At 42.1% G+C, this 27,890-nt stretch overlaps 1 protein-coding gene across 5 annotated transcripts; it reads right to left on the bottom strand.

Moving 5' to 3' along the window:
• Window positions 1-110: 110 nt before the first annotated feature.
• On the bottom strand, window positions 111-27,890 carry GP6 (glycoprotein VI platelet). 5 transcript variants are annotated; one of them, XM_038527838.1, is made up of 9 exons: window positions 27,707-27,881; window positions 24,332-24,479; window positions 23,960-24,217; window positions 21,606-21,890; window positions 15,831-15,884; window positions 5,557-5,616; window positions 2,832-2,882; window positions 2,057-2,320; window positions 111-286 (listed from the first exon to the last, which is right to left on the bottom strand). In XM_038527838.1, the coding sequence occupies exons 2-8, from the start codon at window positions 24,474-24,476 to the stop codon at window positions 2,085-2,087; spliced, it is 1,089 nt and encodes a 362-aa protein (XP_038383766.1). In that variant the 5' UTR covers window positions 24,477-24,479; window positions 27,707-27,881; the 3' UTR covers window positions 111-286; window positions 2,057-2,084. The 5 variants fall into 5 exon arrangements, with proteins under 5 accessions (XP_038383766.1, XP_038383767.1, XP_038383764.1 ...); XM_038527839.1 differs by lacking the exon at window positions 111-286 and having other exon boundaries at window positions 1,929-2,320; window positions 24,332-24,367; window positions 27,707-27,890; XM_038527836.1 differs by lacking the exon at window positions 111-286 and having other exon boundaries at window positions 1,929-2,320; window positions 24,332-24,583; window positions 27,707-27,879.

Genomic DNA, 27,890 nt, shown 5'->3' with positions numbered 1-27,890 from the left:
TACTTACCCCTATTATGGACAGAATGCCTATATCTTGAGTCTATCAAGAGCAATAAAGGTGTGAATGCATTCATGAAGGAGATTCTTTATTAATGGATTCTGACCAAACATAGACAGAAAAATACTTTATTTGGGGAGAACCTAACACAGAAGGAAAAACGGGGACAGAAATGTTTGTGATCTCATTGGTCTGTTCACCTTGCCAGTCACTGCCCAGTTCTGGCATTCCTTGATCTGTGTGGGTAGCTGCCTGATGGTCTTCTTCAGAGTATTTCTCCTACCAATCCTACAACAGTTTGTAGCATTCTTAAGTGCTTCAGTGAAGCCCATATATGATCATTTCTTTGATCAACTTTTTAGTAATTCCAACCTCAGGGTACTGGGTGGCTCAGTTGGTTAAGCATCTACCTTCCGGTCAGGTCATATCTCAGAGTCCTAGAACTGAGCCCCACATTGGGCTCCCTGCTCAGCAGGGAGTCTGTTTCTCCCTACCCTCTGCCACTCTCCCTATTTGTGTTTTCTCTCTCTCTCTCTCTCTCTCTGTCTCTCTCCCTCCCCTCAAATACAATCTTTTAAAAAGGTACTTTAAAAAAAAAATAATCCCAACCTTATAAAAAGCATAGCTCCATGGCATGCACAGCTCTCCCCCCGCCCCTAACCACTTACTTCCTTATGGCATACAGAATCCCAAAAGTCTGTACAACAACTGTAAGAATCACTTTGTTAGGCACTAATTTTTACATTTTTCTCCCAGTCATCCTACTTCCCCTTCTTCTTCACTGGGATCCATTGGTTCATCATTCTCACCAAATACACCACATTCTCAGACCTCCCCTTCAAACCTCTCTTTAACAGGCTCATGTGCCATCATCTCCCTGATGTCCCTGTGTACAGTATGGGCTCCCAGGTTTTCCTACAAGTTTCCTATTTCTCGAGACCTCTTGTTCAGCTGAATATAGGTCTTTCCTATAGATATTCTCATTCTCATGGTCTGAGGAGTGGTGGGTGCCTTCAGTGGGAGTGGGTAAGGTTGTTAAAAGAAGAAATAGAGGCACATAATTTTTTGAAGGCTAGGAAGGAATTTCAGGGTCTTCTAAGAGTTCCTCAAGTCTCTGCTATTGACACTTGGGGCCAGATAATTTTTTGTTATCTTAAGCATATCAAAAGAATATACTCTTGAGAGAGTGCCCTGTGCATTCATAAAATGTTACCCTCTACCTACTAAATCCCAGCACCTCCCTCCCCCAAAAATATCTCCAAGTGCTGGCAAATATCCCTTGAATCCAAATATCCCAATGTTGCCCCTTTTAAGGGAAAAGAAATCGAGTAGCCTCCATGCATCAATATAGGAATGGATACTCTGCCCATTTTACCTGTGACTTAGAGATTCTGTGAGGGTGGTTATTAACTATAGAGCAAGACAGGAGGAGGATGTGGCCATAAATTGATGAAACCAGAGCCCATGTCTAAGGAAATGGCATTTGGGATCAAAGGGTAAGAGAAAGGTATCCTCAGGGTGGGGAGATATGATAGACCAAGGCCTCAGAACTCACACATGTCACCAAATGTTTCTGGTTAGGAGAGGCTGGTCTGATAGGCTCAGGAAATGAATACTAGTCTGAATTAACCAGCTAAGCTATGGGTTAGGTTCGTGGATACACAGAAAAAAAAAAAAAAACACAAAATACAGGAGCCTACAGGGAACCATGGGAGTGTTTTGTGCAGAGGATAGAACAGGGTCAGCTATGAGGCTTGGGGATACAGAGGTCAATCCATAACATGTATTAGGAAAGGCTGAAGAGGTCAGTATGATGGTCCAGTTAGGTTGCCATAATATCCGTGATGTGCAAGCTATGAGTGAAAGGATGCTAGCATCCATTAGATACTCCCTATCCCAAATGAACAGAGTCCTTGGACAAAAAACCAAATAGACATCAACAACTCCTTTATGGGGCATCACAGAGAAGACCCGTGACCCTCCTTCTCTACAGTCATAACCCCTATCTTCCTGCTCTTATGTTCCACACACTCCAAGCATGGTCTTTACACTCCCTACCTCATAGACACAACCAAGCCTTGAAGTTCTAATGGTGGGACCCATGGTTATGGCCATCTGGTCGACCCCCATCCTGATGACTGTGTGGTTTCTGGGTCTGTGGGAGGGGTGGGAGTGGCCTGTGGACAGCTCTGACCCGGAGCAACAGGGGTTTCTTTCTGCTGTGCCAATCTTCTGCCAGAATTCCCACCAGGAGTATTAGAATCACAGCTCCAAGGCATATCCGGACCAGATTGCCCTTGGTGTAGTGCTGGTGAGCAAGACCTGGAAGAATGAAGAGAGACAGGAGCAGGTGACAAAAGCCTATCTCCAGGACCCACTTCAAGGCGCATCTTGAGCTTCTCATAGCCATATCTCTCATTTGAGGTCCTATTATTCTCTGCTATCTAGAATGCCAGTCTCCTTCCTAGAGAGTTCCTCCCCTCCTCACCAAGGATCAGGGCTAGATAAGCCAAATTCTCTAAATATCACTTCCACACACCCTCATGGGCCCCTGATGCAACCCCTCCACACACACACACAGACACTACCTGGTTATTTGGCTAATTGCATTAAAAAAACTGTCATAAAGGGCAGATAAAGAGATGGAATTTCTCTTTCCCTGATCCTTTAGAAATTTTCAACCTCCCCACCTGATCTTATTGCCCAATTCTGAGTTCCAAGGGCTTATATTTACCCTCCCCTTAATATTTTATATACCAGGACCCAAAATCAGAGCTATAGCCTCTGCACAGGGGTGAGAATGAAGAGGGTCCAGAGAGGACCACTTACTCACCAGTTGGAGAGTCTGACCCCTTTGGAGAGACAGTGATAGTCCTAGAAGGCACTGGGAATCAAAAAGGAAAGTATAAAGGAGTAAGACCATCTCCTGTAACCCTGTTCCTGCCCCATCCCAAACACATGCCCTTGTGAGGCAGAATCCCATGACTATAAGAGGAGCATAAACTACAGAGTTGGGCATCTAGATTTGAACCCCAGATCTATCCCTAATTAGATGTGGGGCCTCTACCAAATGACTTAACATCTATGAGCCAGTTTTCCCATCTGTCAATGAAAATAATTATAATACATCACAGGTTAATGTGAAATTTAAATCAATAACAATAATAACAGCACAAGGCACAGTTCTTGACATATGATAAGCATCCCACACGTGGCAGCTTGCGTCTCATTCCGTAAGTACCTCCAGAGACTTACCAGGTGCTCAGCCAGCAGACAGGTGCATATTTTAATATACTGTGTAAATTGACATAACAGGCAGTCCATAGGACAGAGGAAGCTATACAACCCAGTGTCATAAAAGGCTTTCCTGAGAGACTGAGGCCATGAGGAAATAGAAGGAAAAACAGAGCAAGTGGCTTGGATGCAGAATCAGGAGAAGATGCCAAGGATCCAGGAGAGCTTCATCTGACTCTGTGTGGCTAAGATTTGCATGAGGAATGAAGACAAGAGGATCAACGGAGTCTGGGATGAGCAGTGGCTGATCTAAGGGCATTGGGCCTAAAAGCATTGAATATCAAGCTAAGAAATCCTGGCTACTATGACCCAGCAATTGCACTGCTGGGGATTTACTCCAAAGATACAGATGCAATGAAACGTCAGGACACCTGCACCCCAATGTTTATAGCAGCAATGTCCACAATAGCCAAACTGTGGAAGGAGCCTCGGTGTCCATCGAAAGATGAATGGATAAAGAAGATGTGGTTTATGTATACAATGGAATATTACTCAGCCATTAGAAATGACAAATACCCACCATTTTCTTCAATGTGGATGGAACTGGAGGGTATTATGCTGAGTGAAGTAAGTCAATCGGAGAAGGACAAACATTATATGTTCTCATTCATTTGGGGACTATAAATAATAGTGAAAGGGAATATAAGGGAAGGGAGAAGAAATGTGTGGGAAATATCAGAAAGGGAGACAGAACATAAAGACTCCTAACTCTGGGAAACAAACTAGGGGTGGTGGAAGGGGAGGAGGGCGGGGGGTGGGGGTGAATGGGTGATGGGCACTGGGGGGGTACTTGATGGGATGAGCACTGGGTGTTATTCTGTATGTTGGTAAATTGAACACCAATAAAAAATAAACTTATTAAAAAAATGGAATATTACTCAGCCATTAGAAACGACAAATACCCACCATTTGCTTCGACGTGGATGGAACTGAAGGGTATTATGCTGAGTGAAATGAGTCAATCGGAGAAGGACAAACATTATATGTTCTCATTCATTTGGGGAATATAAATAATAGTGAAAGGGAATATAAGGGACGAGAGAAGAAATGTGTGGGAAATATCAGAAAGGGAGACAGAACATAAAGACTCCTAAATCTGGGAAGTGAACTAGGGGTGGTGGAAGGGGAGGAGGGCGGGGAGTGGGGGTGAATGGGTGATGGGCACTGAGGGGGGGCACTTGACGGGATGAGCACTGGTGGTATTCTGTATGTTGGTAAATTGAACACCAATAAAAAATAAATTTATTATTAAAAAAAGAAGATGTGGTATGCGTATACAATGGAATATTACTCAGCCATTAGAAACGACAAATACCCACCATTTGCTTCGATGGGGATGGAACTGGAGGGTATTATGCTCAGTGAAATAAGTCAATCAGAGAAGGACAAACATTATATGGTCTCATTCATTTGGGGAATATAAAAAATAGTGAAAGAGAATAAAGGGGAAAGGAGAAAAATGAGTGGGAAATATCAGAAAGGGAGACAGAACATGAGACTCCTAACTCTGGGAAACGAACTAGGGGTGGTGGAAGGGGAGGTGGGCGGGGGGTGGGGGTGACTGGGTGGCGGGCACTGAGGGGGGCACTTGATGGGATGAGTACTGGGTGTTATTCTATATGTTGGCAAGTTGAACACCAATAAAAAATAAATTTATAAAAAAAAAAAAGAAACCCTGGCTATATCCTAAGGGTGACTGGCAACCCAGAAGTATTTTGAACAGAGGATGGCAAAGAATCTCATCAGGGTTTTAGAATTTGCTGGCATCAGGAATCGAGCAGAAAGCTAGAGTCAGGTGGACCCAGTCAAGATATCAGAACTATCCTCAAGGGATCTGCAAGGTTTTCTGTCTTGAGGAAAATTGATACTTTTCTAAGAAAAGGAAGGGGAAAGAGAGCTACAACATGAGGGAAGTATGTTGCACAGAACTGCAGGAGTAAGAGGAAGCAGTGAGCAATGGGGGACAAAGCTTACACACATGCATCAGAGCAAAGTCAGAATAGCAGCGTGTAGGAATGAGCAATGGTCTTCCCCATCAGCCCCTTGGCTCCACCATCTTTGAAATGGCACATTATCCAAAAACCTTATCTGTCTGCACACTCAGAGCCCACCTCCATCCCATCCTTGATCCTCAAACCAAGGACTTTATTTGGAAGAGTCAAGTTATCTCCTGAAGCAGACTTAAAGCCTACGGCCTTAGATGATGAAAGAGAAATCTATCTACATACTCCTTTCTACTGGGTTCCGAGTGCCTGATTACTCACCAATTGTGGAGCTCTTGTTGAGGTGCAAGTTGCTCTGTTTTCTGGAGGCTTCTGGGAATTCTAAGCAAGAGGGTAATGAGAACATGGATAACATCAGATCTTCCCAGTGAGTCCCTACTCTGCATACCCTTTCTGAGCTGTCTGGGCTTCCCAGAACCCCTTTCTCTGGCACACACTGCATGAACACTGAGGAGAGAAAAAAGCAGAGGGCTATAAGACATGTTCTCTTCTATCTCTCAGTGGGTGCATAAGAAATGAATCCATTCATCCACTGATGGACATTACATTATCTCCTTTTTGGGGCTACTATGAATAATGTTGCCATGAACATTTATGTACACATTTTTATGAACATGCATTTTTTAATTTCTTAATTTGGGGGGAGCATATAGCTACAAGTGGAATAGCTGAGTCCTGTGATAATTTTATGATATGGTCATAGGATATTCTTTTGAGGAAATGCTGAACTGTTTTCCACAGCAGCAACATGATGTTTCATTCCCATCAACAATGTGTGGGGGTTCCAATTTCCCCACATCCTCAACAATACCTGTTGTTGTACTTAATTATTACTATTATTATTATTATTATTATTATTATTATTGCCATTCTGGTGGGTGTGATGAATTTCATGGTTTGTGACATATCTAAATTTAAAAAATAAGTAGAGGTGCCTTGGTGGTTCAGTTGGTTAAGCATCTACCTTCAGCTCAGATGACGATCCCATGGTAATGGATTGAGCCCTGAATCCAAGCCCCTGCTCAGTGGGGACTCTATCTCCCTCTTCATCTCCCTCTGTGATCTCTCTGGCTCTCATTCTCAAAGTGAATCAGTATATCTGTACAAGCTCAGTGGTTTATGCCATCTTCTGAGTGTAAGAGGCTCCCCTCCTTATTAAGGCCATTTTCTTATCCAGGGACTGCCCTGGTTACATGGACACCAAAACATTTCCTAAAAACCTTCAACCTATAAATATGTAGCTCCTATCAAGAGTGGGGACTATCTTGGTGGGCCTTTTTATGGTAAAACCAGCTCATCAAAGCCTACCTATCTGTGGTATAATAAGAGCTTGCATATTATTTGTTCTCTGTTATTTCTCTTCCTGTAAGTCTCATTTATAAATTTTGTTTGAGGAGCACCTGGATGTCTCAGTCCATTAAGTATCCACCTCTTGGTTTCCATCAGGTGATGATCTCAGGGTTATGATATTGAGCCCTGTGTGGATCCACACTGACCAGGAAGCCTGCTTAAGATTCTCTCTCTCCCTCTGCCCCTACCCACATCACATGCATGCACTTTCTCTTCTCTCATTCTCTCAAAAATAATAATAATAAATAAATAAATTTTTGTTTTGAATTTAGATTAAACATGAGATGGTACATGTAAACCGTGGAATACCACTCAGCCAAAAAAGGAATACATTATCGATACACACAATAACTTGTATGGATCTCAAGGGCATTGCGCTGAATGAGAAAACACAATCTCAAAAAACACGCTAGGTGAATCTTTCCACTGATATATATAACACTGTGAAAATGACAAAATTAAATAAAGAACAATTAATACTTGTCAGGAGGTAGGAACTGTAGGAGTGGAGAGGGTAGATGTAACTATAAAGGGGTATCCTGAGGGTAATGCTCATGGGGATGGAGTAGTGGACGAAAGTAGTGGTTACATGGATCTACACGTGATAAATTGCCATGAAACTAAATACAGAAGATAGCAGAAGAGTAGAGATCCTCAACTCACCTGGTCCCACCAACTTACCTAGATAACTTTCAAAACATCCTGAACACCTACAAATTCTACCTGAGATTTAAAAAGAGAACAGCTCGAATGCTACAGAGAGAAGGGTTTTCACTTCTAGCAAGGTAGGAAGGCGGAAAAATACATACATACTTAAATACATAAATAAATAAGAATCAAGTGGGGGAGGGGCACCATGAAGAGCCAGGCTAAAGTAAACCTGGGCAGCCAAAGCTTCCAGGACAGGAGGACAGGAAAGGCCAGCCCTGGAGAAGCAGAAATTTTAAAAATCTGCGCTGGATTCTTCCCAGACAGAAACGTGTTTAGCAGGAAAATCGGACAGAATTACAAGAGAAGCAGTGAAGCCTTCAGTTTCCCAGAGCCACTAATAGCACTGCGCCCAGGGAAAGTGCACCACAAAATATGGACTGATCTCGGTAAAGACCTGGAGCGTACAGCCCACCCGACGTTTGGGAGAAGCCACTTGGTTAGGTGGGCAGCTCCAGACGGAGGTGTCTGTGCCCTGCTGCCTTCGGGAGCCACGCACCCCGGGAGCGGGATTCCAGCAGCACAGGCCCTGACCCCAGGGCACAAAGCCGACAAAGCCCATGATCCTGTGTTCCCCCAGGGACAGGTGGAAGCGAGGAGGGCACAGGACATCGAGAACTCTCCTGTCACTGGGTGCCCTGCAAGCTGTGCCAAGATCAGAGCACCCGCGCCAGCCCCTGGAGCATCTAGGCCAGTGTGGACTGGGAGGTGGACCTCATTAGTTACTAGTCCTCATTAGTTACTAGTGAGGAGCTGACTAGTTAGTTACTAGTGAGGAGCTGACTCCAGAGCTGGAAATCTGGCTGCTGCCGTTGTTTTTTCCTCCTTGTTTCACCATGTGCCTGGGAGAGACGGGGTCACCAGGGAACAAAGACCTCAAGGATAAACATCTCCCACTGAGCCAGGCATCTCCACGCAGGCACACATGCCTAAGAATCAGCACAGCAGACCCCTCCCCCAGAAGACCAGCTGGAAGAACAGGGGAAGAGCAAGTTCTTCACCAAGCAGCTCTGGAAAGCTCCAGGGGAAGTTGAGGGATTTATAGTATATAGAACTAGAGTACCCTTCCTTTTTCCTCCTTTTCCAGTACAACTCATTTTTATATCAGTCTAAATATTTCCAATATTTTTTTCTTTTCCCACCTTAACTGCAATATTTTACCACCTCTTCATTTTTAAGTTTCTTCCTTTTTGACTTTCATATTTCTACAATTACATGTCTTAAATATCTTTCCCACTTCTAGATTCCCTTCAACATACTCAATTTAATTTTGGGAAATATACGAGATATGGCTTTTTGTTTTGTGTTTTTGTTTTCTCTGCCTCATCTGGTTCTACAATGCTGGAAGTTAATACCTTCTAAAACATGACCGCATGCACCCAGAAACAAGTGGTATACCATGCTGGTTCATTCTGTGAGATTATATTCTCTCTTCATTCCCATTCTGCCCCCCTCTTTTATCTCCTATATGTTTTGGTGGTCAATGTTGGGGCTTCCTAAAAGTATTGCTGGTTTATACACATTTGGAACTGAGCATCTTCTAACAAACAGAACTTAATACACACAGAACCAAGAGAATCACCCTCTAGGACCTGTCAGGTAGACTACATTCTCCCTCCACTACAACTTCTCCACCACCACCATCTCCCAGTCTCCTTTTTTTTCTTTTTTCTTTTTTTTTTTCTCTTTACTTTGGTCTTTTTTTTCTCTCTCTCTCTCTTCTTTTTTTACGACTTCTTTGGGATTCTTGTCCTTTTTTTTTTTTTTTACTACTGTGTTTTAAAATTTCTTTTTCACCTTAGTGGTCCTGTTGTTTTATTTTGTCCTGATCTCCGTTTTCATTTTCTGGTCTTTGACCTTGTCAGAATCATCTAGGGTGAAATTTAGTTAGCTTGTGCTTGATATTCTTGACTCAGCCAGGTCATACAGTCACTCTGCACTGAGCAAAATGACTTGTGGTGAATTCTTCCTTCTAAAGAAAGAAGCAGAAACAGTACTCTCTGCCACAGAGTTACAGAATTTGGATTACAATTTGATGTCAGAAAGCCAATTCAGAACCACAACTATAGCTACTGATGGCTCTGGAAAAAAGCATAAAGGATTCTAGAGACTTCATGACTGCAGAAGTTTGACCTAATCAGGCCAAAATTAAAAATCAATTAAATGAGATGCAACCCAAACTGGAGGTCCTAACGATGAGGGTTAATGAGATGGAGGAAAGTGCGAGCAACACAGAAGACAAGTTGATGGCAAGGAGGGAAGCTAAAGAAAAAAGAGAGAACCAATTAAGAGACCAAGAGGAAAGGTTAAGGGAAATAAATGACAGCCTCAGAAGAAAGAATCTACTTATAATTGGGGTTCCAGGAAATGCCAAGAGGGCCACAGGGCCAGAAAGCGCATTTGAACAAATCATAGCTGAGAAATTCCCTAATTTGGGGAGGGAAACAGGCATGCAGATCCAGGAGATAGGTCCTCCCCCCAACAAATCAATAAAAACCATTCAACACATCGACATTTAATAGTGAAACTTGCAAATTCCAAAGATAAAGAGAAAATCTTTAAAGCAGTGAGAGATAAGAGATTCTTAACTTATATGGGAGAAATATCAGATTAACAGCAGACCTCTCCTCAGAGGAATCCCTTTCCCAATGGTTTGTCACTCAGAGCTGTAGCCTCACAGTGCTTGCTTTGGCAACACATATATGGAGTTGCAGCCTTGTTATGGTCAGTTCTGGTATCTTGGTGCCTTTGGCATTTTATCTGTTAAAATGTTTGAATATTATCCCTGAACATAAATGCTCTTTTCATTTGGGAAGAAAAAAAAAACAGTAGACCTCTCCACAGAGACCTGGCAGGTCAGAAAGGGCTGGCAGGATATATTCAAGGTACTAAATGAGAAAAACATGCAACCAAGAATACTATATCCACCAAGGCTCTCATTCAGAATAGAAGGAGAGATAAAGAGATTCCAGGATAGGCAGAAACTGAAAGGATATGTGACTACCAAACCAGCTCTGCAAGAACTATTAAGGGGGACCCTGTAAAAGAAAGAGGAAGCCCAAAGAAATAATCCACAAAAACAGGGACTTAATAGGTATTACAAAGACATTAAATTCATATCTTTCAATAGTTACTCTGAAAAAAAAATAGTTACTCTGAATGTGAATGGGCTAAATGATCCCATCAAAAGATGCAGGGCTTCAGACTGGATAAAAAAGCAAGACCCGCGGGATCCCTGGGTGGCGCAGCGGTTTGGCGCCTGCCTTTGGCCCAGGGCGCGATCCCGGAGACCCGGAATGGAATCCCACGTCGGGCTCCCGGTGCATGGAGCCTGCTTCTCCCTCTGCCTGTGTCTCTGCCTCTCTCTCTCTCTCTCTCTCTCTCTCTCTCTGTGTGTGTGTGTGTGTGTGTGTGACTATCATAAATAAATAAAAATTTAAAAAAAGCAAGACCCATCTATTTGCTGTCTACAGGAGACTCAATTAGACCTAAGGACACCTCCAGCCTGAAAATGAAAGGTTGGAGGACCATTTACCATTCAAATGGTCCTCACAAGAAAGCTGGGGTAGCAATCCTCATATCAGATGAATTAAAGTTTATCCCAAAGACTATAGTGGGAGATGAAGAGGGACACTATATCATACTTAAAGGGTCTATCCAACAAGAAGACCTAACAATCATGAGTATTTATGCCCCTAATGTGGGAGCTGCCAAGTATAGCAATCAACTAATAACCAAAATAAAGGCATACTTAGATAATAATACACTAATAGTAGGAGACTTCAACATGGCACTTTCTGCAAATGACAGATATTCTAGTACAACATCACCAAAGAAACAAAGGCTTTAAATGATACACTGAAGCAGATGATTTCAGAGTTATATACAGAACTTTGCATCTGAACGCAACTGAATACACATTGTTCTCAACTTCACATGGAACATTCTCCAGAATAGACAGGGTCACAAGTCAGGTCTCAACTGATACCGAAAGATTGGGATTGTCCCCTGCATATTTCAGACCACATTGCTTTGAAACTAGAACTCAATCACAAGAGGAAATTTGGAAGAAATTCAAGCACTTGAAGGTTAAAGAGCATCTTACTAAAAGATGAATGAGTCAACCAAGAAATTAGAGAAGAATTAAAAAGTTCCATGGAAACTAATGAAAATGTAGATACAGCCATTCAAAATATTTGGTATATGGCTAAATCATTCCTAAGAGGGAAATACATCGCAATACAAGCATCCCTCAAAAATTGGAAAAAACTCAAATACACAAGCTGACCTCGTAGCTAAAGGAACTGGAGAAGGAACAGCAAATAAAATTTACACCAAGCAGAAGAACAGAGATAATAAGGATTCGAGCAGAACTCAATGAAAATGAGACAGGAAGAACTGTAGAACAGATCAACCAAACCAAGAGTTGGTCTTTAAAAGAATTAGAAAGATAGATAAGCCATTAACCAGCTTTATTTAAAAGAAAAAAGACTCAAATTAATAAAATCATGAATGAAAGAGGAGAGATCACAACCAATACCAAGGAAATACAAACGATTTTAAAAACGTATTATGAGCAACTATATGCCAATATATTATGCAATCTAGAAGAAATGGAAGCATTTCTGAAAAACTACAAACTACCAAACTGGAACAGAAAAAATTGAAAACATGAACAGGCCAATAACCAGGGAGGAAATTGAAGCAGTCATCAAAAACCTCCCAAGACACAAAAGTCCAGGGCCAGATGGCTTCTCAGAGAATTCTTTCAAACATTTAAAGAAGAAACCATACCTATTCTACTAAAGCTGTTCGGAAAGATAGAAAGGGATGAAATACTTCCAAACTCGTTCTATGAGGCCAGCATCATCTTAATTCCAAAACCAGACAAATACCCCACCAAAAAGGAGAATTATAGGCCAATATCCCTGGTGAACACAGCTGCAAAAATTCTCAACAAGATACTAGCCAGTAGGATCCAACAGTACATTAAGAAGATTATTCACCATCACCAAGTGGGATTTATCCCCGGGATGCAAGGCTGGTTCAACACTCGTAAAGCAATCAATGTGATAGATCATATCAACAAGAGAAAAAACAAGAACGATTTGATCCTCTCAATAGATGCAGAGAAAGCAGTTGACAAAATACAGCATCCATTCCTGATCAAAACTCTTCAGAGTGTAGGGATAGAGGGAACATTCTTCAGCATCTTAAAATCAAAGGCATTCAAATTGACAAAGAAGAAATCAAACTCTCTCTCTTCTCAGATAACATAATACTATACCTAGAAAACCCAAAGACTCCACCCCAAGATTGCTAGAACTCATACAGCAATTCGGCAGTGTGGCAGGATACAAAATCAATGCCCAGAAATCAATGGCATTTTTATACACTAACAATGAGACTGAAGAAAGAGAAATTAAGGAGTCAATCCCATTTACAATTGCACCAAAAAGCATACCTAGGAATAAACCTAACCAAAGAGGTAAAGGATCTATACCCTAAAAACTACAGAACACTTCTGAAAGAGATTGAAGAAGACACAAAGAGATGGAAAAATATTCCATGCTCATGGATTGGAAGAATTAACATTGTGAAAATATCAATGTTAAAAAAAATTAAAAATTAAAAAAAGAAAATATCAATGTTACCCAGGGAAATTTACACATTTAATGCAATCCCTATCAAAATACCATTGGCTTTCTTCAGAGTGTTGGAACAAATCATCTTCAGATTTTTGTGGAATCAGAGAATACCCTGAATAGCCAGGGCAATATTAAAAAAGAAAACCAGAGCCAGGGGAATCACAATGCCAGATTTCAGGTTGTACTACAAAGCTGTGGTCATCAAGACAGTGTGGTACTGGGGATCCCTGGGTGGCGCAGCGGTTTGGCACCTGCCTTTGGCCCAGGGCGCAATCCTGGAGACCCGGGATCAAATCCCACATCGGGCTCCCAGTGCATGGAGCCTGCTTCTCCCTCTGCCTGTGTCTCTGCCTCTCTCTCTTTCTCTCTCTGTGACTATCATAAATAAATAAACATTTAAAAAATTTTTTAAAAAAAGACAGTGTGGTACTGGCACAGAAACAGACACATAGATCAATGGAACAGAATAGAGAATCCAGAAGTCGACCCTCAACTTTATGGTCAACTAATATTCGACAAAACAGGAAATACTATCCACTGGAAAAATGACAGTCTCTTCAATAAATGGTGCTGGGAAAATTGGACAGCCACATGCAGAAGAATGAAACTAGACCATTCTCTTACACCATACACAATGATAAACTCAAAACGGATGAAAGATCTTAATGTGAGACAAGAATCCATCAAAATCTTAAAAGAGAACACAGACAACACCCTTTTTGAATTGGGTCACAGCAACTTCTTGCAAGATACATCTATGAAGGCAAGGACACAAATCCAACAGTGAACTATTGCAAGATACATCTATGAAGGCAAGGAAACAAATCCAACAGTGAACTATTGAGACTTAATCAAGATAAAAAGCTTCTGCACAGCAAAAGAAACAGTCAACAAAACTAAAAGACAACCTACAGAATGGGAGAAGATATTTGCAAATGACGTATCAGATAAAGGGCTAGTTTCCAAGATCTATAAAGAACTTACTAAACTCAACAGCAAAGAAACAAACAATCCAATCATGAAATGGGCAAAAGAGATGATCTGAAATCTCACAGAGGAAGACAGACATGGCCAACAAGTACAAGAGAAAATGCTCCGCATCACTGGCCATCAAGGAAATACAAATATAACCACAATGAGATGCCACATCACACCAGTGAGAATGGGGAAAATTAACAAGGCAGGAAACTACAAATGTTGGAGAAGATGTGTAGAAAGGGGAGCCCTCTTGCACTGTTGGTGGGAATGTGAACTGGTGAAGCCACTCTGGAGAACTGTGTGGAGTTAAAAATAGATCTGCTCTATGACCCAGCAATTGCACTGCTGGGGATTTACCCCAAAGATAAAATGCAATGAAACGCCAGGACACCTGCACCCTGATGTTTATAGCAGCAATGTCCACAGTAGCCAAACTGTCGAAGGAGCCTTGGTGTCCATCGAAAGATGAATGGATAAAGATGTGGTCTATGTATACAATGGAATATTACTCAGCCATTAGAAATGACAAATACCCGCCATTGTTTCGACTTGGATGGAACTGGAGGGTATTATGCTGAGTGAAATAAGTCAATCAGAGAAGGACAAACACTATATGGTCTCATTCATTTGGGGAATATAAAAAGTAGCGAAAGGGAATAAAGGGGAAAGGAGAGAAAATGAGTGGGAAATATCAGTGAGGATGACAGACATGAGAGACTCCTAGCTCTGGGAAGTGAACAAGGCTGGTGGAATCGGAGGTGGGTGGGGAGTTGGGGTGACTGGATGACGGGCACCGGAGGGGCACATGACGGAATGATCACTGGGTGATATGCTATATGTTGGCAAATTGAACTCCAATAAAAATGGGGTGGTGGAAAGGGATTTGGTGGGGGATTGGGGTGACTGCATGATGGGCACTGAGGGGGTCCCTGAGGGGAGCACTTGATGGGATGAGCACTGAGTGTTATGCTGTATGTTGGCAAATAGAACTCCAATAAAAAATATACAATGAAATAAATAAAATAAAATGGGTAAAGTCTTCAAAAAATAAATAAATAAAATAAAATTCCAATGAGAATTACATGCACACACATGTGGGTGCATGCATACACATACACACATATAGTGTGCCTCATTTAGCATGACAGCCCCCATACTGCCCTCAGCCACACATGTCTGCACATTCTTGTCCAACTTGGCTCTTTTCAACATGCTTCTGTTCCTTTGGATTTGGGTCTACCCTGAGACAGGGAGTGTTAGAGATGCCACAGATCAATGCCCAATTTCTTAAGGCACAGGCTGGTATCAACACATGAAATCAACTGAGATGCCTTGAAGATGGGAGAAAATGATGGCTCACACAAAATTTTGTGCAGTCCTTCTCAAAGTGACATCCCCAGATCAGCAGCATCAGTGTCACCTGGAAACTTGTTAAAAATAAACATCACTGGACCCCACCGCATACCTTCTGAATCAGGAATTATTGGGATCCAGAGTCTCAGCCACCCCCCCCCAATGTTTTTAGAGCCACTGGCCAATGGAATCAGAGACTCAAAAATAGAGTCCAGGAATCTACAATCTTATAAGTGACTCAGATTATTCTTTTCCACATTAGGCATTATAAACCATGCCCCTAAGGCTGGATAGAAATGGGGATGTAGGGCAGCATAGTAATGTCTAATATTATTATACCCACCTTATTTACAGGCAGAAATCAGTGATTTTTTAAATAAATTAAATTTGTGAAAGAGACAAGTGAATTAAATTGAGAAATCTGGATAAAAGGGGAAAAGAAAAAAAGGGTCTATGGGTCTATATCCCAGACACCAGGATGAACCCTCCAGAATTTACCTGTCACAGAGGAAGGTGGTTCTCTGGATAACAAACCGGGGGTCACAGAAGTCCCTGGGAAATCAGAAAAAAAAGAGAATTCTGTGCTCTCTGGGCTATGGGTCCTGGGCAAATAATAAAGCATTTCTGCGACCCACTTTCCTCACCTAGAAAATGAATCCAAAGAAGCTCACATCGTAGACTGTCATGGGTGTTAAATAGCACACCTAGCACATTCTGGAACTAATTAATAATGACAGGCTTTATAGCTGCCTCCCTGCTTTTCGAACCTCAGCTCTGCCCTTTTCTAGATCTCTGTGACCTGCACCTTACATTGCCCCTAGTAGCAAAACTGGCTCTTAAATCCTAGAAAGCAGATAAGGAGGCAGAAGCTGGGAGATACATGCATGGAGAAAGGGTGATGCCCATGTAAGAAAACACAGCCCTTTTCTGCCCCCACCACCTTACCAACCTCCTTTCACCCCAGGACATTTGCTCATACAGTTCTGCACACCTGCAACTCATCCCACTACTCCACCCAACTGGTTACCTCTTATTCTGCCCTAAGATATAGGTCCTGGGATCCGGTCCTGCATCGTGCTCGCTGCTCAGTGGGGTGTCTGCTTCTCCCTCTGCCCCTCACCCTGCTTGTGCTCTCTCTTGCTCCCTCTCTGTGTCTCTCAAATAAATAGATAAAATCTTTGAGATATATATATATATATATCATATTGATATATATATAATCACTATGTTGTACACCTGAAACTAATACAACATTGTATGTCAATTAGTCTTCAACTCAAAAAGGAGGGAAAGCAAGATACTGACGTATCTGAGGCAGACTGGGTGAGGGTGGAGCATTGGGTCAAGTGATGATGGGTGAAGGAGGGGTTTGATGAGGAGTGAGGAGGGAGTGCTATGGGCTTTGGGCAAAGGTATGAAATTATCTGATTTTAACCTTTTCTTTTTTAAGATTTTATTTATTTATTCATAAGAGACACAGAGGGAGAGGCAGAGACATAGGCAGAGGGAGAAGCAGGTTCCCCATGGGGAGCCCAATATAGGACTCGATCCTGGAACTGGGGGATCATCACCTGAACCAAAGGCAGACTCAACCTCTGAGCCACCCAGGTGCCCTGATTTTAACCTTTTTTAAAAGGATTTCTCTTGCCGTAGTTTTGCAAACGTTCTAAAGGGGCGCAAAGGTATCAAGTCTTATAAACTCCAACCAGTAGATAACTGAGTCCTGAAGATTAATGCACAACACTATATTACAAACTCGAAAGTTGCTAAAAGACCAGATATTTAGTGTTCTCACCACAAAAAAGCAATGGCAATTAATGTGATGTGGTGGAGGTGTTAGCTAATGCAATAATGGTAATTGTGTTGAAATATATAAATGTATCAAATCAACATGGGCTACATCTTAAATTTATACAATGCCATGTGTCAATTATACCTCAATTAATTTTCTTTTTATTTAAATTCAATTTGCCAACATACAATATAACACCAAGTGCTCATCCCATCAAGTGCCCTCCTTAGTGCCTGTCACCCAGTTACCCCATCCGCCCACCCGCCTCCCCTTCTGCAACCCTTTGTTTGTTTCCCAGAATTAGGAGTCTCTAATGGTTTGTCTACCTCTCTAATTCTTCCCACTTGGTTACCCTCCTTTCCCTTATAATCCCTTTCACTATTCCTTATTTTCCACATATGAGTGAAACCATATGATGATTGTCCTTTAAAAAATTAAAAGGGATTTACCCCAAAGATACTGATGCAGTGAAACACCGGAACACCTGCATCCCAACATTTATAGCAGTAATGTCCACAATAGCCAAACTGTGGAAGGAGCCTCGGTGTCCATCAAAAGATTAATGGATAAAGAAGATGTGGTTATATGTATACAATGGAATATTCCTTAACCATTAGAAATGACAAATACCCACCATTTGCTTCAACGTGGATGGAACTGGAGGGTATTATGCTGAGTGAAATAAGTCAATCGGAAAAGGACAGTCATTATATGGTCTTGTTCATTTGGGGAATATAAAAAATAACGAAAGGGAATAAAGGGGAAAGGAGAGAAAATGAGTGGGAAATATCAGTGAGGGTGACAGAACATGAGAGACACCCAAATCTGAGAAACGAACACGGGGTGGTGGAAAGGGAGGTGGGAGGGAGGTTGGGGTGACTGGGTGACAGGCCCTGAGGGGGGCACTTGACAGGATGAGCACTGGGTGATATGCTATATGTTAGCAAATTGAACTCCAATTTTAAGAAAAGGGCAAGGGTGGATACAGAGAGACCAGTATGGAGTAACCCAGTTCTAGGTGATGGATGGTAGAGCCATGGAGAGAAGTTGTCAGATTGGGGACAGGTTTCTAAGATGTAGGAAGCATGAGGTAGGCAAAGACACCAAGGTTTATGAGAAAATGCCCCTGAGTATTATAGCAGAAAATGTGTCTTTTTTTTATTTTCTTTTTTTTTAATTTATTTTTTATTGGTGTTCAATTTACTAACATACAGAATAACCCCCAGTGCCCATCACCCATTCACTCCCACCCCCCGCACTCCTCCCCTTCTACCACCCCTAAGTGTACGCTAAATGTACCATCTCAAACATTTAAGCGTACAGTTCAGTAGTACAAAGTACATTCACATTGTTGTGCAAGAAATCTCAAAACTTTTTCATCTGCAAAACTGAAATTCTGTGCCTATTTAAAGCTAATTTCCCTTCTCCCCTTCCCCAGCCATTAGCAACCCCCTCTCTGCTCTCTGCCTCTATAATTTTGAGTGCTTTCAAATGCCTCATATGAGTGGAATCAGACAGTAGATGTCCTTTTGTGACCAGCTTATTTTATATATTGTAACGTCCTACAGGTTCATCCATACTGTAGGACACAACAGGATTGCCTTCCTTTTAGGGCTGCATAAAATTCCATTGTGTATATGCACTACATTTTCTCAATGAACTGTGCTGTCCTCTTTTGAAAGACGTATGCTTTAAGAATGACAGGATGAGCACTGGGTGTTATTCTGTATGTTGGCAAATTGAACACCAATAAAAAATAAATTTATTATTTAAAAAAAGAATGAAAGATTGATACCACTACCATTTGAACAAACCTCAAAAACATTAGCTAAGTCAAAGAAGCTGGTCACAAAAGACTCCATATATGTGAAATTCCCCAAAGAGGCAATTTTTTTAAGATTTATTTATTTATTCATAAGAGACACAGAGAGAGAGAGGCAGAGACACAGGCAGAGGGAGAAGCAGGCTCCCTGCAGGGAGCCCAAGGCAGGACTCGATCCCAAATCCTGGGACCATCCCCTGAGCCAAAGGCAGATGCTCAATTACCAAGCCACCCAGGCATTCACCCCAAAGAGGCAAGTTTATAGAAATAGAAGGTAGTTTGTGGTTAAATGGAAAATGGCTGCAAACAGGCACTAGACATCCTTCGGAGGTGATGGAAGTGGGCTGAGTTGTGGTGATGGTTGCACAATTCTTTGAACTCACTAAAAACCATGAACACTTAAAGTGGCTAACCTTGTAGGTATAGAAACCTTTATACCTAAATAAAAGTTGCTTTGAAAACAAAGAATGGATGGGGCACCTGGGTGTCTCAGTTGTTGAGCATCTGCCTTTGGCTCAGGTGATGATCCCGGGGTCCTGGGATCAAGTCTCGCATCAGGTTCCCCACAGGGAATCTGCTTCTCCCTTTGCCTATGTCTCTGCCTCTCTCTATATATATGTCTCTCATGAACAAATAAATAAAATCTTAACAAAAATAAAAAATAAAAACAAAGAATGGAAGGCAATTTCTAGTGAATAATGACCTCACTAGCTAGATTTCAATGAAAAAAGTCTGAATACAAGGACATTTTCATTTTACCCTGTACTGTATTAATCCACTGAAGACCAAAAGGATAAGAATTTTCCATTTGCTAGTGGTTAGAGTTGTTAGTTTTTTGTATATTGAGGCATGTCGGTTTTTTAAATATTTTATTTATTTACTTTAGAGAGAGCACATGTGAGCAGAGGGTAGGGGAAAAGTGGGAGGGAGAGGAAGAGGGAAAGAAGCTTGAGCAGCCTCCATGCTGAGCATAGAGCCCCACGCAGGGCTCCATCTCATGACCCTGAGATCATGACCTGAGCCAAAACCAAGAGTCCAATTAACCTGGTGCCTCTATTAAGGCATTTTAAATAATTCAGTTGTGGGGGCACCTGGGTGGCTCAGTCAGAAGAGTATGCAACTCTTGATCTCAGGGTCATGAGTTCAAGCCCCACAATGGGTGTAGAGATTATAAAAAATAAATAAATAAACTTTGCAGCCCCAGTGTGATGCAGTGGGTTGCTCCAACTCTTAGTTTCAGCTCAGGTCATGATCAGATCAGGCTCCACATGAGGTTCCATGCTCAGCACAGAGTCTGCTAAAGTTTCTCCCTTCCTCTCCCTCTGCCTTTCCCTGTTCTCTCTCTTATAAATAAATAAATATTAAAAAAATAAAATAAAATACACTGAGGGGGGCACTTGATGGGATGAGCACTCGGTGTTATACTATATGTTGGCAAATCGAACTTCAACAAAAATATATTTAAAAAAAAAGAAATTGGGGAAGAAAACTAAGAAATAATCAATCAAAATAAAATAAAATAATCTTTAATTCAGTTGCTTCAGTACTTGTGAAGGCACATAACAGTAAAAAACAGTTAACAGAAAACATCAACAATGGTTTTTAAATTACATCAGTTGATATAAAGGATTTAGCAGCAAGCTTTGTTGTAGAGATACTTTGTACTTAGACTACTACAAATAAGAAAGACTGAATGTGTGTTGGTGGTAAAAAGAGAGTCAAAGTTTCCTTCCTATTATGGCATTTTTAAAGTAATTTCTATAAATTTTTTGCTGCTTTTTGTTTGTTTGAAAACCTAGACAAGACACAAAACATTATCCCTGGTATTAAGAATTATTTCTTCTAAGAACACCTGAGTGGCTCAGTGGTTGAGCATCTGCCTTCGGCCCAGGGCATAATCCCGGAGTGCCGGAATCAAGTCCCACATCGGGCTCCCTGCATGGAGCCTGCTTCTCCTTCTGCCTGTGTTTCTGCCTCTCTCTGTGTCTCTCATGAATAAATAATTAAATACTTTTAAAAGAATTATTTTTTCTAATGTATATACTCTGTAGTAGACAGAATAAGAGCCTCCCAAATATGCTCATGTCCTAATCTGCAGGCCTGTGAATATGGCATCTTACATGGTAAATGGGACTTTGCAGTTGTGCTTAAGGATGTGGAGGTGGAAAAAGTATCCAGAATTATCCAGGTGGCCCCAGTGTGATCACAGGGTCCTTAAATGTGGAAGCATGAGGCAGGGCAGTAGAAGAGTCTGAGACAGAGACCAAGATGCCACACTGCTGGCTTTCATGATAAAGAAAGGGACCATGGGAGCCAAGAGATGCAGGCACCTCTAAAAACTGAAAAAGGCACTGGACAGATTCTCCCCTGGAACCTCTAGAAAGAACATAACCCAGCTGACACCTTTGTTTTGTCCCAGTGAGACCCATTTGTCACCTGACCTCCAGAAATGTAAGATAATAATACATTTATGGTTTTTTAAGCCAGTGCATTAGTGGTGATTTGTGACAGCAGCACTAAGAAATGATAAATACACCCTCCAAAGCCTCAGGCTTCTCCTCGCCTCCCACCCCCTTCACACCTGTTGGCCCCTCCCCTGGAACTTCCACCAGAGTATGCAAGAGCTGAAGAAGAAAGGCTTGGACTGCATCTCCCTCACCTGTTACCACAAGCTCCAGGGGGTCGCTGGGGGCTGACCACAGGTACGGGAACTTGCTGGAAAAGCTATAGCATCGGTAGATCCCACTGTGGGCAACAGTCATTGCGGTGATGGGGAAATTGGCCCAGTACTGTTCTGCAGATTGCTTGTGGGGCTCAGTGTCCCCCTCCTTGTACAGAGCGAATTGGTCAAAACTGTATTTACTCTGACATCGTAGAGTGACATCCCCTCCTTGGGACACAGCCAGGCTGGACTGGGCTGAGAGTGAGGGCTTAGCATAAACTCCTGGTTGAAAAGAGAGCTCTGGTGTTAAAGACCATGGAAAGTGTGTTGACCATGGGGGTAGGAAGATTCCCCCCACCTCCTAAGAGCTAGGAAACTCTTCAGGTATATCCCTTCTAGAGAACCCACTCACCCTGCTACCAACTCACAAAAGGGTTAAAGGGAGCATGACCAAGATCATATCACAGTTCCCAGGCTCAAATCGCTTAGGGGCTGTGTGATCCTAGAGATAAACCTACCCCTCTATCTGTGTGCCTCAGTGTTCTTTACTGAATGAAACAACTAACAGAGTTGCCTAATACATAGGGAGCTCCCAAACTATGATGGTAGTAACAAAATAGCTTAATATTTTTTAAACCAAAATTAATGCAAATAATTCATAGTGAACAAAATATGAAGTTTTTAAAGATTTTATTTATTTGAGAGCGAGTGAGAGTATGAGTTGGGGTGGCAGAAGGGAGAGAAGCAGACTCTCCACTGAGCAGGGAGCCCCCCTCAACTGGGCTCAAACCCAGGACCCTATCCCAGGACCCTAGGATCATGACCTGAACTGAAGGCAGAAGCTTAACAAACTGAGCCACCCAGGTGCCCCAAAACATCAAGATTTTAAACAAAAAGAGACTCCAACTGTGCCTAGCAGAGACGCAGAAGGCTCAAAACACTTTTATGTATTTTTATGGTTAATTTTTCCACACTATTGATTCAAATTCAGGACTTGTGACTCTGAGTTACTTACTACACATTGCTGTAAGTAGTGTGAGCTGTGTACATAATCACGCGGAGGCCAGTGCAGTTTGAGCCTGGACTTCACATTTGACAATGGATGTACTATCAAATAAAGTTTTTGTGTATTAAAAAAATTTTCCAGGATCCCTGGGTGGCGCAGCGGTTTGGCGCCTGCCTTTGGCCCAGGGCGTGATCCTGGAGACCCGGGATCGAGTCCCACATCGGGCTGCCGGTGCATGGAGACTGCTTCTCCCTCTGCCTGTGTCTCTGCTCCCCTCTCTCATTCTGTGTGACTATCATAAATAAATTAAAAAAATAAAAATAAATAAAAATAAAAAAATTTTCCAGGCTATTAACAGTTGAAAAAATTGAAAAACTTTAAAGTAGGCTATTAAAACTCACAAATTATTTTAAGTTTAAATATTTATTTATACAAAAAAAATACTTTTTAAAGAATTTATTATCCTTTTAATTCTCCTGACTTTAGGGAAACAAATTCATCAATGATATTTTCAAAATCTGTTCAGAAAATTACCATTTAAAAATGCTTTAGAGGGACACTGGGTGGCTCAGCAGTTGGGCGTCTGTCTTTGGCTCAGGACATGATCCCAGTCCAGGGATCAAGTCCCACAATGGGCTCTCTGCGAGCCCCTGTCTACTTCTCCCTATGTCTATGTCTCTGCTTCTCTCTGTGTTTCTCAGGAATAAATAAACAAAATCCTTTAAAAAATAAAATAAAATTAAATTAAATTAAATTAAATTAAATAAATAAAAATGCATTAGAAATAAAAGCATAAGCTGAGAACACTTTATTCCACCAAAAAAATAAAAATAAACAATAATGCATTAGAACGTGGATAGAGGGTATACATGTTGCCTTTTGCATAAGGCTTAAGCATGGCTTGAAAGGACACTGCCAGGTTCTGTCTTTACTTAAAATGTTTTGCGGGACCTGGGTGGCTCAGTTGGTTAAGCAACTGCTTTCAGTTCAGGTCATGATCCTGGGGTCCTGAATCAGCTCGGGTTCCAGCTTCCTGCTCAGAGGGGAGTCTGCTTCTCCCTCTCTTCTTTCTCTCAAATAAATAAATAAAATCTTCTTTTAAAAAAAGTATGATGCTTTGTTCAGTGTGGATGTTTTCGCATTGATTTTGATTGTTTTGGAAAGGTATTGCATTGACATATTCCTTATGTGAATCACTGTGGATTTTGCCACCTCCCCTAAACATAGCTCCCCACCCTAACCCCAGCCTCCCAGGACTCGGGGTTCGCTGTCATCATCATCCCCCTCTTCACCCTCCTGGAGCCCTGAGGCCACAGGTGGCCCCCTCCCATGCCCTTCCAGGTACCAGTGGCCACCAGCTCCAGCTGGTTGCTGGGGGGAGACCAGAGGGTCCCGTTCTGGTAGGAGCAGCGGTAACACCCAGCGAAACTTTCCTCCATGGTCTTGATGAAGAGGACAGGCCGATCCTGGTATTTCCGGGACCTCAGCTTCTCCAGGCGGTACAAGTCCACGTCTGGAGGCCCCTGGCAGCGGATGGTCACCTGCGTCTTCAGGGGTGCTAGGGAGCTAGGCAGAGCCTGGAGGGAGGGCTTGGGCAGGGTACCTGGAAGGGAAGCAGAATTTCCAAACAGACCTCCTCCTGGGTGCTCCCCTCCTCCCACCCTCCTGGCCCTTGTGCAGGCACCCAGATCCAGAGGATTCCAGGGGAAGGACTCACCAAGCTGTGCTTGCACCACCTGCCCCAGACACAGCCCTGAGCAGAGAAGAAAAGCACCACCTGCTAGCATCTCCTGGAGGCCACACTTCTGCACGCAGAGCAGGTAATGCCACATCTTCAGGCAGTCACTTTCTTCTGTCCTCATTTGCTTAAGGACACACACTCACATAATTTGAGTGCCAGAAGAAGCCAGCCACAGAAGGCCACATATTGTATGATTCCATTTATCTGAAACATGCTCACTAGGTAAATCTGCTCAGACATGGAGAGATTAGTGGTTGCCAGAAACTGGGGGGTGGGTGGCAGGGGCATTGAGGAGTGATTTTCATGGGCATGATTTCCTTTTAGACTGGTGACAGTGCCTTAGAATGAGATAGAAGTGATGGTTGTATGCATTGTGAATGTACTAAATGTCATTAATGATAAAGTTTATGTTGAGTTTGTTATTTTATTACAATTTTTAAAAAGCCAGTCACGAATTCCTTGCCCCTCCTCCCCATGCACACACTGGTTGACAACTGTAAAGGGAATTATCTCCTCTCTGGAAAGGGGGCTGTGTGCAGGATGTGGTCTTTATTTTTTTTCTCAGCTTTATCAAGATATAATTGATATACGATACATAACATTGTGTAAATTTAAGGTGTAGGTGTTGATTTAATACATTTATATATCACAAAATGATTACCACCACAACATTAGCTAATACTTCCATCCTTCTGTCACATAATTACCATTTCTTTTTTGTGGTGAGAACATTTAGAATGTTCAACAACAAGGTGTTCTTGGCTATAATCACCATGCTGTGCAGTAGGTCCAGATAGGCTCTCTTGCATTGTATCATGTCTAGAGATCACTGGCTGTCTTAATCATGAATTTCCCATTGTTTTAATTTTTTGTTTAAATCAATACCCTGCAATTATTATGATTGTGCAAACATTATTCACAACTCAGGAGTGTAGTATTGAAAAAAAAAAAAGGAGTGTAGTATTGCACCTGTATATTTTTCCTAATTATTTTCCCTAGAAGCAATATTTGTCCAGTTTAGTGCCTCTGCATAGTTTTTCCTCGACCCTGTGTCTAATTCTTTCCGCACTTCTAAATAGCCTCCCCATGTACTTTTGCACACCTATCAAACCACATAATCTATAGACTCCATTTTCTGCCTTGCAGGTAACTTTGCCGCATTTTGCCTTCTACCTTCTCTACATTGACCAAAGCTTTTCTTCTTTCAAGCTGAACTTTTTTTTGTTCAACTTTTTTGTTGTGTTGGTAGCATTCCCCATTTTAGCCTTGCTAGGATTGCCAGATTTAGCAAATAAAAACATAGGACTCCCACTTAAATATGAATTTCCGATAAACAATGAATTTTTTTGTATAGTATGACCCATGAAATATAATGGTATATACTTAGACTTTAAAAATTATTTGTTGTTTATCTGAAATTAAATTTCACTGAGCATGCTGTACTTTACCTGGTATGCGTACCCAAGCTCTACCCACATCTTTGTCCGCTGCCCAACACAACCCCACCTTGGTCCTTTTGTGGGTTTCTACTCCAAACTTCTAACAGGACCAGAAATACTCCCAGCACCCTTCTGAGCACTTCTATATGGACTCTGAATCACCACAGTACTACTGGTTAGAGACCATGATTAGTCCCATTTCATAATCGGGCCATGGAGATGAGACAGTATCCTGTCCACCATCCTACAGCTGGGAAAAGGTAGACTCAGACACCAGCCACATATTTTAGTTACCAACAATGTGAACTTGGCACTAAACTCAAATAAACTTAGTTTATTTGATCCCTAGATGTGTGACCTAAACAAGTTTCTTTTTTTTTTTTTTTTTTATTTATGATAGTCACACACAGAGAGAGAGAGAGAGAAAGGCAGAGACACAAGCAGAGGGAGAAGCAGGCTCCATGCACCGGGAGCCTGACGTGGGATTCGATCCCGGGTCTCCAGGATCGTGCCCTGAGCCAAAGACAGGCGCCAAACCGCTGCGCCACCCAGGGATCCCCCTAAACAAATTTCTAAACTGCCTCTGAGCCTCAGCCTTCTCATCTGTAAAATGGGGGTATTGAGAGGGCCTACCTTGTCGTATCTAGCCCACAGTAAATGCCACATGAGTGTGTGTTAATGACTGACTGACAGGCGGTTTGTGCTCGTGGTTTGTTTTCTTATCCACATAATACAGCTGTTCCTTCCTGCTTGGCCTTGGAGCTTCTGTCCTTTTAGCAATAAGACTCCCCTGAATAAGGAAACTGCACAAGACCTGCAGGAGCAGGCAATAAAAAAACACATAATCCTACCACCAATCTCATTCTGAGAGACTCTTACTCCAGCCTTATGGAAGTATAAGTGGCAAAGAAAAACTGTCTATCTAGGGTATCTGACATGATGATTTGATAGATGTACACACTGTCAAATGATCACCACAATCAACCTAATTACCTCATCTTCCACCTTGCATAGATTGATTTGGTTTGGTTTGGTTTGATGAAAATGCTTAAGATCTACTCTCTCAGTAAATTTCAAGTATATTCTGTAGTATTATTGCCTATAGTCACTGTGCTGTGCATTAGATCCCCAGAGTTTATTCATCTTATAACTAGAAGCTTGTACTCTGTCCACCTATCTCCCTGTTTTTCCCCTCCCCTAGCCCCTGGCAACCACCAGTCTACTCTCTGCCTTAGTGAGTTTGACTTTTTTAGATTCCACATATAAGTGAGATCATGCAGCATTTTCTTTCCTTGTCTGGCTTATTTCACTTAGCATAATGCCCTCAAGGAACATTCGTGTTGTTGCAAATGGCAGGATTATTTTCTCCAGGGCCATCAGGTTTGCTGACAAACCTATAATCTACTCCTGATGTCACCAAGTCCACATAAAAAAAAAACTTAAATAGGGATGCATGGGTGGCTCAGCGGTTGAGCACCTGCCTTTGACTCAGGGTGCAATCCCATAGTCCTGGGATTGAGTCCCACATAGGCTCCCTGCATGGAGCCTGCTTCTCCCTCTGCCTATTTCTCTGCCTCTCTCTGTGTGTCTCATGAATAAATAAATAACATCTTTTTAAAAAATTAAATGAATAAATAAATAAATAATTTTTTTAAAAAACACAGTGTATAGAGACAAAGTTGTAGCCAAAACTGGAAGACCTATTTATTTCCTGACCTAGCCAAGAAGGGAATAGAACAGAATAACAAACACCACCTCCCAGGTCCCAGTTTTCCCAACCAAGAAATGAAGGGGCCCTCGGAGGTCACCAATTGCCCTGAAATTCATTTCTGATGCAATTTTTTAAACATTCTTAGTCTCATAGCCTACTGCCTGTGCCTCAGCATTTCCCAGATCAATCCTCAGTACTCACCAAGACACAGAAGGGCAGGCAGGGATGGGGCCATGGTTCTTCAGCCCATCCAAAGCTCTGTAACCCAGGAGGGAAGCTGCAGGGGCTGGAGCAGAGACATCGGATGTGATGAGGATGCAGAGCCCTCTCCTCCCTTCCTGGATCTGCCTGGCTTTTCCTAAGTGAGGATCATCAAGCTGGAGCC

This window comes from Canis lupus, chromosome 1 (genome assembly GCF_011100685.1).
Source record: "Canis lupus familiaris isolate Mischka breed German Shepherd chromosome 1, alternate assembly UU_Cfam_GSD_1.0, whole genome shotgun sequence".
Taxonomy (NCBI): domain Eukaryota; kingdom Metazoa; phylum Chordata; class Mammalia; order Carnivora; family Canidae; genus Canis; species Canis lupus.
This window is presented reverse-complemented; position numbering and strand designations above follow the sequence as displayed.